The sequence below is a fragment of the Seriola aureovittata genome, chromosome 24, assembly GCF_021018895.1.
Source record: "Seriola aureovittata isolate HTS-2021-v1 ecotype China chromosome 24, ASM2101889v1, whole genome shotgun sequence".
In the NCBI taxonomy this organism is placed as follows: domain Eukaryota; kingdom Metazoa; phylum Chordata; class Actinopteri; order Carangiformes; family Carangidae; genus Seriola; species Seriola aureovittata.
In genome coordinates this window covers 11811816-11823541 of record NC_079387.1, presented here as the reverse complement: position 1 = coordinate 11823541, position 11726 = coordinate 11811816, and the positions used below count along the sequence as shown (strand labels likewise).

At 41.8% G+C, this 11726-nt stretch overlaps 1 protein-coding gene across 1 annotated transcript in view; it reads right to left on the bottom strand.

Annotated features, from left to right (window-relative positions):
- xdh (xanthine dehydrogenase) overlaps window positions 1-10705 on the bottom strand; it is a 16814-nt gene extending 6109 nt beyond the window's left edge. Inside the window, exons 1-21 of the mRNA XM_056370667.1 lie at window positions 10455-10705; window positions 9533-9590; window positions 8301-8397; window positions 7987-8095; window positions 7603-7729; window positions 7033-7094; window positions 6864-6956; window positions 6701-6781; window positions 6036-6180; window positions 5859-5951; window positions 5448-5599; window positions 4977-5070; window positions 3861-3970; window positions 3229-3413; window positions 2877-3039; window positions 2557-2646; window positions 1948-2117; window positions 1744-1870; window positions 1545-1664; window positions 1363-1459; window positions 1142-1266 (exon numbers count right to left, since the gene is read on the bottom strand). Coding sequence (XP_056226642.1) covers window positions 1142-1266; window positions 1363-1459; window positions 1545-1664; window positions 1744-1870; window positions 1948-2117; window positions 2557-2646; window positions 2877-3039; window positions 3229-3413; window positions 3861-3970; window positions 4977-5070; window positions 5448-5599; window positions 5859-5951; window positions 6036-6180; window positions 6701-6781; window positions 6864-6956; window positions 7033-7094; window positions 7603-7729; window positions 7987-8095; window positions 8301-8397; window positions 9533-9590; window positions 10455-10544 — 2388 coding nt within the window. The 5' untranslated portion in view covers window positions 10545-10705. The remainder of the gene's footprint in view (window positions 1-1141; window positions 1267-1362; window positions 1460-1544; window positions 1665-1743; window positions 1871-1947; window positions 2118-2556; window positions 2647-2876; window positions 3040-3228; window positions 3414-3860; window positions 3971-4976; window positions 5071-5447; window positions 5600-5858; window positions 5952-6035; window positions 6181-6700; window positions 6782-6863; window positions 6957-7032; window positions 7095-7602; window positions 7730-7986; window positions 8096-8300; window positions 8398-9532; window positions 9591-10454) is intronic.
- Window positions 10706-11726: the final 1021 nt, after the last annotated feature.

The window sequence follows — 11726 nt, the reverse complement described above, 5'->3', positions numbered from 1 at the left end:
GTGTTTTGCAGTAGTATTACCTGTGTAGTATTACCTGTGTTTTGCAGTAGTATTACTTGTGTTTTGCAGTAGTATTACCTGTGTAGTATTACCTGTGTTTTGCAGTAGTATTACCTGTGTAGTATTACCTGTGTTTTGCAGTAGTATTACTTGTGTTTTGCAGTAGTATTACCTGTGTAGTATTACTTGTGTTTTGCAGTAGTATTACTTGTGTTTTGCAGTAGTATTACCTGTGTAGTATTACCTGTGTTTTGCAGTAGTATTACCTGTGTTTTGCAGTAGTATTACCTGTGTAGTATTACCTGTGTTTTGCAGTAGTATTACTTGTGTTTTGCAGTAGTATTACCTGTGTAGTATTACCTGTGTTTTGCAGTAGTATTACCTGTGTAGTATTACCTGTGTTTTGCAGTAGTATTACTTGTGTTTTGCAGTAGTATTACCTGTGTAGTATTACCTGTGTTTTGCAGTAGTATTACCTGTGTAGTATTACCTGTGTTTTGCAGTAGTATTACTTGTGTTTTGCAGTAGTATTACCTGTGTAGTATTACTTGTGTTTTGCAGTAGTATTACTTGTGTTTTGCAGTAGTATTACCTGTGTAGTATTACCTGTGTTTTGCAGTAGTATTACCTGTGTTTTGCAGTAGTATTACTTGTGTTTTGCAGTAGTATCACCTGTGTAGTATTACTTGTGTTTTGCAGTAGTATTACCTGTGTAGTATTACCTGTGTTTTGCAGTAGTATTACCTGTGTAGTATTACCTGTGTTTTGCAGTAGTATTACTTGTGTTTTGCAGTAGTATTACCTGTGTAGTATTACCTGTGTTTTGCAGTAGTATTACCTGTGTAGTATTACCTGTGTTTTGCAGTAGTATTACTTGTGTTTTGCAGTAGTATACCTGTGTAGTATTACTTGTGTTTTGCAGTAGTATTACTTGTGTTTTGCAGTAGTATTACCTGTGTAGTATTACCTGTGTTTTGCAGTAGTATTACCTGTGTTTTGCAGTAGTATTACCTGTGTTTTGCAGTAGTATTACCTGTGTTTTGCAGTAGTATCACCTGTGTAGTATTACCTGTGTTTTGCAGTAGTATTACCTGTGTAGTATTACCTGTGTTTTGCAGTAGTATTACCTGTGTAGTATTACCTGCGTTTTGGAGGCAGACTGAGTGGAGACGAAGAGCTCCATCTCTCCGTCTTCTCCTCGGGGAACAGCCAAAGTGACGTTTGTCTCCAGGTAGAAATGTTCCTGACCTCCGATGTGTATCTCACCTGACAATCAATGAATCAATCAATTATCAATACCTGATCAGCTGGGATCAGGAGGAAGTTTGATACACACACACACACACAGACAGACAGTCCTACCCTCCAGGATGTGGTCGGCCTGTTTAAACCCCGCCTCCAGGTTTCCATTCTGGATGGTTCTGATTGGCTGATAGAAGGACTGGGCGGCGATGGCATCCTGTCAATCAAACCAACAACATCAGCTTGGCAGCATGTTACCTGACGAGTTTAGTCTCACTTCACTCAGGTGTTGCTGCTCTCACCTGGATGGTGACGACAGGCTGCAGCTCTTCGTACTGGATCCTGACGGCCTTGGCGGCTCTCTGAGCGTGAAGCTGAGTGTCGGCCACCACGGCGCCAATGATGTGGCCCACACATGTCACCTGCAGAGAGGAGGGACACATCATTAACCTGAACCTGACGGAGTCACCTGACTGGCTGGATAAAACAACAGAAACACACCTGGCGGTCAGCGAGGACGGTCTCGTCATACTCGATGGGTCCGGTGGCGTTTGACCCGGGGATGTCGTCAGCAAACACACAGCAGACCACGCCAGGCAAACACTCTGCTGCTGACGTATCTATGGAGCTACAACACGCACACCTGAGTTAGAGAGCACAGGTGTGTGTCGAACAGGTGTGTTAGTGTTAAGGTTTGAGCCTTACGTGATGCGAGCGTGAGCTTTGCTGCTGGTGATGAGCGACAGGTAGAGCTCGTTCTCGTACAGCGGCACGTCGTCGCAGTAAACCGCCTCACCTGTTGCCTGCTTCATGGCCGACAGGTGCATCATGGGACGGCCCACCACGTCGTCCTGGCCCTGCCCCTCCGGCACCGCCTGGTGGAAAAATTTGAAATTACACACCAGGACGCCATGACTGGGAATACTGGTTTATTTGAAAATTTATATCTTTTTAAGAATCAAACTAAATTTTGATCACGATTATTTTCCATCTTTGGCCAAAACTAAAAACCTTTTCATTTTAAAGCCTTTTTCAATATGAGCGTTTTATAAGCTGATTACAGTCTGTAGTAAATACTTATTACTAATTATTATATGTTTGTTTCTATATATATATATAGTCATACATTTATGTGCAAATATTAACTCATAAATGTATTAACAGTTACATGTATTGATTTTAATTTCTAGTCCTTGTTTTAAATAATCCATTTACAGCATTTTTAGTCTTATTGTGAAGTCCAATATTCCCAGCACTGGGTCCAATATTTCCACAGTAAGAGTGTGGTATGAGTGGAAGTGAGCGTGGTCGGACCTGGTAGATCTGAACACTGGACGGAGTCTGTGGATGGTAAATCTCTGTGGCGCTCAGACAGTCTGACCCGACCCGCTCCACCTTCACACCCTGACCAATAAAAAAGAAAACGTGTTACAATCAGTTAAATGTCAAACTTAAAATATTTTAAAGAATTTCATTTTGTTTTTTGTTTTTTTAAATTCAGCTCATGAATCATACGACGGTCACAACATTTAAAAACACATTTATTTGACCCTGATCAGATCAGATCAGATCAGATCAGATCAGATCAGATCAGATCAGATCAGATCAGATCAATATAAAGGTTTATGTCTGACCTGCTGTTGGAGCTTCTGCAGAACCGTCAGGTAGAACTTGTAGAAGAGGCTGAGGGTCAGAGTTCGCCGGTATGTCACCATGCCGCCCGGCGCAGAGGGGTCGAGGGTCATCTCCTCAGCCAATGAGGAGCAAGCCTCCTGCAGAAGCTCCTCCCCCCAGCACCTGGATGACAGAGAGTTACACCCTCCCTCTCTTTATCTCTTTAACCCTGATTCTGTGTGTGTGTGTGTGTGTGTGTGTGTGTGTGTGTGTGTGTGTGTGTGTGTGTGTGTGTGTGTGTGTGTGTGTGTGTGTGTGTGTGTGTATGTGTGTGTGTGTGTGTGTGTGTGTGTGTGTGTCTGTGTGTGTTACCTTCCCAGAAGTCTGTTCGCTGTCTTCTTTGCCAGCATAGTGGTCGCCGCCATGCCGCCGTAGCTCAGCCTCAAGTCCTCGACGACACTAGTGCCGGCAGCGAAGGTGACGCTCATCGCTGCGGTGACGATGCTGATGTCATCCTCACGGCGAGGCGATTGTTTGAAGGCGGATATGAACTGATTCTGAGGCGGGAAAAGATGAAAACACGAGAATTAGAGTCTGAACAGCAACAGATACAGTCACAGTGGTTGCTAGGTGACTGAGAAGTAGTTGCTAGGTAACTGTTGGTGGTTGTCAATGTTGTCAAAGTCACTGACAATGAATGAAAGTGCTGGGTGACCGATAAAGTTTCTACGTTACTGACACTGGTTGCCTGGAAACTGAAACATTAGTTATCATATGACAGGCCATGGTAACTAGGTGACCAGTGGTTGCTTAGTGACTGGACAAAGTTGCTAAATGTCTGACAGTGGTTGCTATGTGACTGATTTGGTTGCTAGGTAAATGGCAGTTGTTTGTAGGTGGTTTTCAGTGGTTTCTAGCAGTTGCTAGGTGACTCATAGAGTTGATAGGTAACAGAGTGCGGTTTCTAGGTGACATGGTGGTCGCCAGGGCAACGCTGTATCTACCTTCTCGCTGTAGGGGATCTCTATGGAGAGCAGGATCTCCTGCGGCCGCAGAACTGTTCTCCTGTAACCGGTGAAGAACCCGTCGTCCATCTGAACCTGACGGCTGCCGTCTGTCACACAGAGGTTAAAGGTCAGGACCAGGTTCAAACGTACAAACACAGAACAAAATGTAATTTGTGGGTCCAGTTGTTAGACAAAGAGACAAAAGACAAACATATTATGGGATAGTTTGAGTTTTAGATTGTCAACAGAAAATCTCAGCCTGTGTTCATTTCTGTTCAAACAGCATCAGAAAACATTAATAACTCAGTTTAACTGGATGGACCTGAACACATCAGTGCTTTAGAGCATAACTGCACATTAGATGGCACTGATTTGAAAGCATGGTTGGTTAACTATAATGCTGCCTTTAAGTGCTGGAGGATATATGAAAGTTAGTATTTTTGAGCAATCAACAAAGTGATAAATGTGACGAGAAAAGTGTTTTTAATGAACTCATGAGCGGAGGAGGCGACACTGAACACAGCCTGAACTCAAATGAACAAGCTGTGACTGAACCTTATATAATGAGGGTTGACAGGCAGAAACTGACTGTGGAGTTTGGAGATACGCAACACTTTGGATTAAAGGTCACCTGAAAGTCTCCTGACAAATACAGAGCAAGTAAACGCACCGTGACCGTGTGATTTCACAGGAAGTTTTCTCTAACGCTCCGTACAGTATCATGAGCTGATGCGTAGTATTCAGAAAAATGTCTTTATTACTACGTATGGCACCTTTCAAAATAAAGTTCACACTCTAGGGGTGACATGAGTTGTGAAAGATTTCAAAATAAAATACAAAATAAAGATGTTGAGGACAAAAAAACTGCAGAAGCAAATTATTTACACTTATAATGTACTTAATTCAAGTATGTGTGACCGCAGTGTGTGTGTGTGTGTGTGTGTGTGTGTGTGTGTGTGTGTGTTTTTTTCTATAAGTGAACTCTGATGTCTGTAAAAAAAAAAAAAAGTGGTGAAACTGATTCCTGGAATATCTCACAGATAAAACCGTGTGTGTGTGTGTGTGTGTGTGTGTGTGTGTGTGTGTGTGTGTGTGTGCGTGTGTGTGTGTTACCCTTGTCCATCAGTGTGAGTTTGCAGCACGCTGCCATGAACACAGGGTTGAGGTCTGATATGGGGCTGGCTGTCATGATGTTTCCACCAACAGCCTGAAAAACACCACAACACAATCATCACCTGTACTTCCCCAACAGCAAGAGCTGAACCGGCTCTGTGTATTTCCTGGGAAAGCTTCATTATTTCAGGGCCCATGAACTAACCGTGGGCTATGTCTATTTCCTGGAAAAGGAGTCTTTAACCTGCATCATCACCATTATCAGACAATTTTATAATGAGATGATCTTCATACGGACTAATGTTACTGCACAAGAACCAGCTCTGTCTAATTCCTGGAGAAGCTCCACAGTCCAAACACCCCTAAACTATCCAGGAAACTCCAGGACCCTCAAAATCAACCAATATGAGGCAGGGATTCAAACCTGCAACCCTGTTAGTGCTTTGCTCAACAGAAGATATCCAGACTCACTGCCACGTTGCGTATTTGCTGTCCAGCAAACCAGCGCAGCTGCTCCAGGACGGCGAGGAAGACTTCGGTCTGATGAGGAGGAAGAGTCTCCACCGCCTGCTTCAGCACCGCCCCCATGTGGCTGAGAGTGCACGCTGCACCAAACACGATCCCTGAATCCACACAAACAGTTTGCAGTGTTTATTTTAACGTGTTCCGACATCAGGTTTTGGATTCGGTTCATAGCTAATGTGACCTGGCGAGCTAATGGTCAGTGATGGGAGAAATATCATAGAAATAAATCTTCAGGCGTCTGGTTTGAAGACAGAATTAGCAGGAGGAGCTGGTGTGGCTTCAAGTGTTGAGTCATATTTCATCTGTTTTTGTTTTTAGTTTACGTTTGGAGCAGTAATATCAGAAGTTGTATCTCACCGTCCTCAGTGTGAGTCACTGCGTTCAGTTCAGGGATGAATGTTGGAGCCAGGATGACCGGGTACACCATGTTCTTAAACTTCACTTCAATACCTGAACACACACAAGCACACAATGTCTTAATGAACGAACGAACGAATGAACGAATCAATGTCTGAGAAAGATAAACAGACTGACCCACTTCAGTGTTTCCCACCACGACTCGGGCGTCTGGATGTTTCCATTTCAGACGCAGAAACTCTTCCAGACTGTTGGGCTGCAGCCACACTGCCCGGTTGCCATGGAAACACAGTGAATGCGACATCTGACCTTTGGAGAGAGACTAGGTGGGAGGAAGGAAGGGAATAAGGAAGGAGGAAAGGAAAGAAGGAAACAAACCAATGGGCTTTAGACTAGGAGAGAGTTTGGACTGAAACTTGAGCCTTGTGTTTTTTATTTGTCTGTGTCTGTTCACATGAAGTTAAACTGTCTCATTCACAGCAGCTGAATCAGCTGCGATCAGCTCCTGTCTGCAGTGTATCATGATGTTCAACTACCACTAGATCACTGTGATACTGAAGGAAAATTAACAATTGAAGGATTCTCAATGAAGTTCTGCAGCTTCTGTTTCTCTGGAGCTTTATTCTGGAGGGACATCAGAGATAATGACATCCTCAGGAAGTGACATCATCATCATCTTTGCACCACATCTAAAACAAAACACTACATTCTGCTGTACGCTGATGATGTCCTGGTTTATATGAAAAATAAATTCAGTTTAACTTCACAAACTGTTCCACTGCCACTAAATAATGAATTTATAATTAATAATAAGTTTGTGTTGTATTGTGGGAGTTATTTACCATGAGTTCAGGGGGGAAGATGACTTCCTGTGTGGGGTCAAAAGGTGCAAACTCTGCTGCATTAAATAGAGACGTGGCTTCCTGCACAAAAACACACAGAAACAATTAAAAAGCTGTTTTAAAAACTGAATTTATAAAATGTGACAGAAAGACAGAGACGTACCTCCTTGTCTTCCTCTGAGGTTTTCTCAGCTCCCTTCCCATTGGTCATACAGCAGCCATTTTCACGCCCTCTGCCACCACAGCACCCCCCCTCCTGGAGGCAGAAACACAATCTGAGTGTGTGTTTCACACACACATACAGTAAGTGTGTGTTTGTATATGTTCCTCACCACAGTGAAGGTCTTGTATCCCTCCAGGATGGGTCGATACCCGGTGCAACGACACAAATTTCCTGAACAAACATGAACCCAGTCGCCGTTAAACTGAAATCATGTTTACTTATACACAGTATATTACAACTATACTATAATATTAATAAATATACTGACATGAAGAGATTCAGCTATAGATTTTAAAAATATATTTTGTGTAACTGGTCATAAAAGTAAATATTGGCCTATTTTTCTACAAACATCATTGATGAAAACAACCTCTAATAGAATGACTGTCCTTCCTTAATAATTGTTTTTTTTATCCTAACATATACAATATATTTATTCTGTACAACAGCTGCATCACATCTGGACAGATGAAAATGAGCCGCCTGGCACCATTGTAATTATTTATACTTATTTTTTACATCAAGAAAAACTACAAATCCCATAATCCCATAGCTACTTGAGCTATCTAAAGCAATGAAAGAGGCTAAAGCAAAGAAGATGGTACTGACAATTATCTCAAGACAAAACCAATCAGGTTTAAACTCTTGATTCAGACGAGCCAGTCGACAGACAGTCTACCTTGGAAGGCCTCCTCCACGTCGGCCATTTTGGGCGTGGGGTTGTTTCTCAGCAGAGCGTACATGGACATGACGATCCCCGGAGTACAGAACCCGCACTGAGAGCCGTGAGCCCTCGCTATTCGCTCCTGAACGGGAAAATACATATTTATAATAATTATGAGGTTGGATCCTACTCTACATTTTAACACCTCACCAACTTTAAAATGCTAATGTTATTTACAAACACTTTTTAAAGGCTGAAGATTTATTAAAGGCAGGACTTTATTTAACAGGTATTTTTAAGTCATTGTGAACAGTGCTGCCCTCCAGTGGCCAAAAGGTATCAAAGCAGCTTTAACATGAGCAAAGCTTTCAGGTCAGTGTGTGTGAGACTGTGTTTTACCTGCACAGGATGTAGTTTTCGGGCCACGCTGCCGATGCCCTCCACGGTCGTCACGGCGACCAGGTGTAGGGAGCACAGGGGGGCGAGACAGGCGTTAACAGCGTAATGACTAAATGCAGTTAAAGACCATTTATCTGCTCACATCGGGTTTATATCAGCCGTGAAATCAGTTTGTCATCATCAAAGACCTGATGTCAGATGAGAGCACATGACTGCAGCTGATGGTATGGTTCATCATCAACACACACACATACATTTATACACACACACACACACACACACACACACACACACACACACTGTGTGAAGGATACAGCAGCTGCTGAGTGTGTGTTTGGTATCTGGACAACATGACGGTGCAGGCTCCACAGCCGCCTTCAGCACAGCCCAACTTTGTTCCTGTTAAACCCACTGACACACACACACACACACCACACACACACACACACACACACACACACACACACACACACACACACACACACACACACACACACACAGTTTACAGGGAATCATTGACAGTAAGGTGATCATCTTCAGTAAATGATTTGAATGTCCCAGGTCTTTAAGAAGGACTCCAGAGATCTCATCAAGGACCATTCGATCTCTGCAGGGACCCTTGGGACACCACATGAGGTACCAGGTCCTTGAAGAGGATCAAATGGTCCCAAAAAGGTTTCCTTGTCCTTGAAGGGACACTGTGGTGCTTTAGGGGCTCAGGAGTTGAAGCACTTCCATGGTCTTTCAGGGATCACTGAGGTCTCTGAGGGAGCTCCTCTGGGTGGTCCTCTGAGATCTGTGAGGGTGCTCCAGTACTTCAGGAGGTTTCAGGGGTTCTTGAGAAGATGTGTGAGCTCCTTGAAGAGGTTCCAGGGGTTGTGGTTACCTATGGTTACCTTCAATTCGCCTTGACTCCTGCTTAAGGACGGAGGTTAAACTGTTCACTTGAACTATGTTTGATTGAAACCTTCATCGACCAATCAGAGGGCAGGATTTTCTGTTGCCATGTAAATTAAGGTAGAAGTAAACTGTGTTTTTCAGGGTTCCTTCAGTCCTGGAAAAAAACAGAACCCAGGAAGGAAATCTGCTAGAGATACGCATAAACCCGTCTTTATCTTTACAGCTGTTTAAAAAAATACAACCTTTTTTTAAAGCTTCTTTTGGACTTTGACCTGTTGACTGTTGATCTCAGAGACAGTCACCGACCTCAGACAGTCACTCATTATGTTGTATTTTCCATGAGAAGGCTAATAAACCAAACTCTATAATAAATCACTAATTTAAAGCACTGAAACAGTTTTCCCTCGGTTGATTGCGTCAGAGGTTTGGTGCAAACGCGAGCCAGAAATCTGAGCCAAAAAACGATAATAAAAATAAGAAGCGAAAGCTTTGTGATGGAGAAGTTGTGAAACAGGAAACCTTTTGACTGTTGCGACAAAAACATTCGCTGCCAAAGTCTAATAAAGTACATGTACTCGGTGAAGTTCTGCCTGTGCTGCTGTATTTATAGATACGGTTTATATTTTAGATATATGTGTGATCATACGTTTCCTCCTCAGATACGTCAGCAGGGTCATCTCAGGATCTGCATCCTTCTCAACAATCTGCACCACAAAAACACACAAGCAGAAAATGAAGGATTTTACAAACATTTAATTCAACTCAGGTTTAAAGTGTTTGTGCTGCTGAAAGAATAATTCAGATGACAACGATAAGTGAGATAAAAGTATGAATTTTAAAGTGTGTGTGGCCTGATTAACTAAGAAAGTAATTTATTTCTATTTATTTCTGAGACTAAATCTGTTTTCTTATTATGCTTTTACTTCTATTTTATGCTTTTATTATTTATTATACTTTTTGTAATGCACATTGAACTGTGCAAAACTGATTTATTTATTAATTTAATTCATTCAAAATGATATAGTGTACATATTTATTTCTATAACATCCCTTCACACTTTCATGTAAATATTTTATTGTTACATTTTTTAATTCATATTGTTTATATTTCCTCTCTTTGTCTTCCACAGACAAATACAAGTCCAGTTGCCTTCGATTTAATCTGAGAAAGAGATAACTATGACCTGGACGAATGAGAACTTGCACAGACAGATTCTACTGACACATTTTATTTACTTTTATTATTATTTAATTATTTCAGATTTATTATTGTAGATATAAACACCATGAAGTACAAGACAATGGCTTTAAACCCTCAGAATATAATGGTTTAATGATCAGTGTGTCACTATGAGCTCAGTATCAAGTAGATTCCTACAGAATCTAATGGGGTTATTATTAATGATGTTATTGTTAATAATTAATAATTCATATAATAGAAACGTTAAAGCTGTTAAAACACAGAGTAACTGCACATAGGATTATAATGTAATATATATAATATCAGTGAAATACAGAACTCCATATAAAATTGAACTGTTTTAACTTGAATATTGAGTTATTTTTACCTTCTTGCCGTTAACGAAAAAGACAAGCTCGTCAGAACCGGACCCGGACCGGGTCTCGGTATCGGCCATGGTCCCGCTCATCTCCCTCATCGTCCTCGTCCTGTCTTCAGTGATCCGGGCTGCTGCGGCTCAGGGACTGAACCTTCTGCAGAGGTGTGTCCGACAGTGACCTGGAGTCTGGACCGGCCCCTCCTCCCCCCGACAGCCCCCAGCCAACAACCTCACTGAGGCCGAATCTCATGGTGCCTTCAGGTGCCCCCGAAATCACCCGGAAATTTCCTTCACATGTCAGTAATCAACCGCCAAAATCGTAGTTGACCAAATTTTCTGCGGATCAATAATGAAGTTTGGAAATGACAGTTTTTGCTTGATCTGAGTGATAAGGAGAGGAAGGGATTTGATTGGTTTAAACGTGTGAATGACATTCAGTAGATCTAAAGTAGCTGAGGTGACCTTTGATGCCAGATAAAGCGACTACAGGCCTGTTTGGGCTGATTATTCACAGCACTCAGAAGTTATTCAACACAGCAGCTGTTCACATATGTTCGGGTGTTTCAGTGTTTTACATCAGGACTGAAACTGTAGGTACATGTATTTTAAAACTGCAAAAAATGAATGGGAACATAAACATGTTAAAATCTTTGTGAATTAAACAATAAATTAATATAATACATAATTAATTAAATATACCATTCCATCAAATAACCCTAACCCTTTTTTTAAAGTCATAAACATTATCTGTGACAAGACAAATGGTAGAAAAGTAGTAAATAGTTATTAAATAAAAACAACAGACACAATAATAAAAAAAGAAATGAGGAGCCCAACTTATTCACATGTATTTACACAAAACCATTGTGACTTAAACACAGAAGCTGTTTTATCTTACACATACTTCACATTAGTGTCGGGTCACTCACTCTTTCATGTGATTTTTTTTCCAGCTGTGAACCGATTGGATTCAGTCGATTTTCCTTCTGAAGCTCAGAATCATCCACAAGAGACAGAGACTGAGAGAACCAGGCTGAACTGGAGCAGTGTGTCTTCCTCCTACTGGTTTCCAGTTCAGAGTCAGAGCAGGTCAGCAGGGACGAGCACCAGGTCAGACCAATATAATCCAGGTGTGTGTTCCGTGATCAATACACTGATAATCAATACACTGAAAATACAATGAGCCTTTACAAGGGGGGGAGGGGGGCATTTCTTCTTAAATATGATCATCTTTCAGTTTCCTCCGTCAGTAAACATAGTTCCTGCCTCTGTGATGTGTCG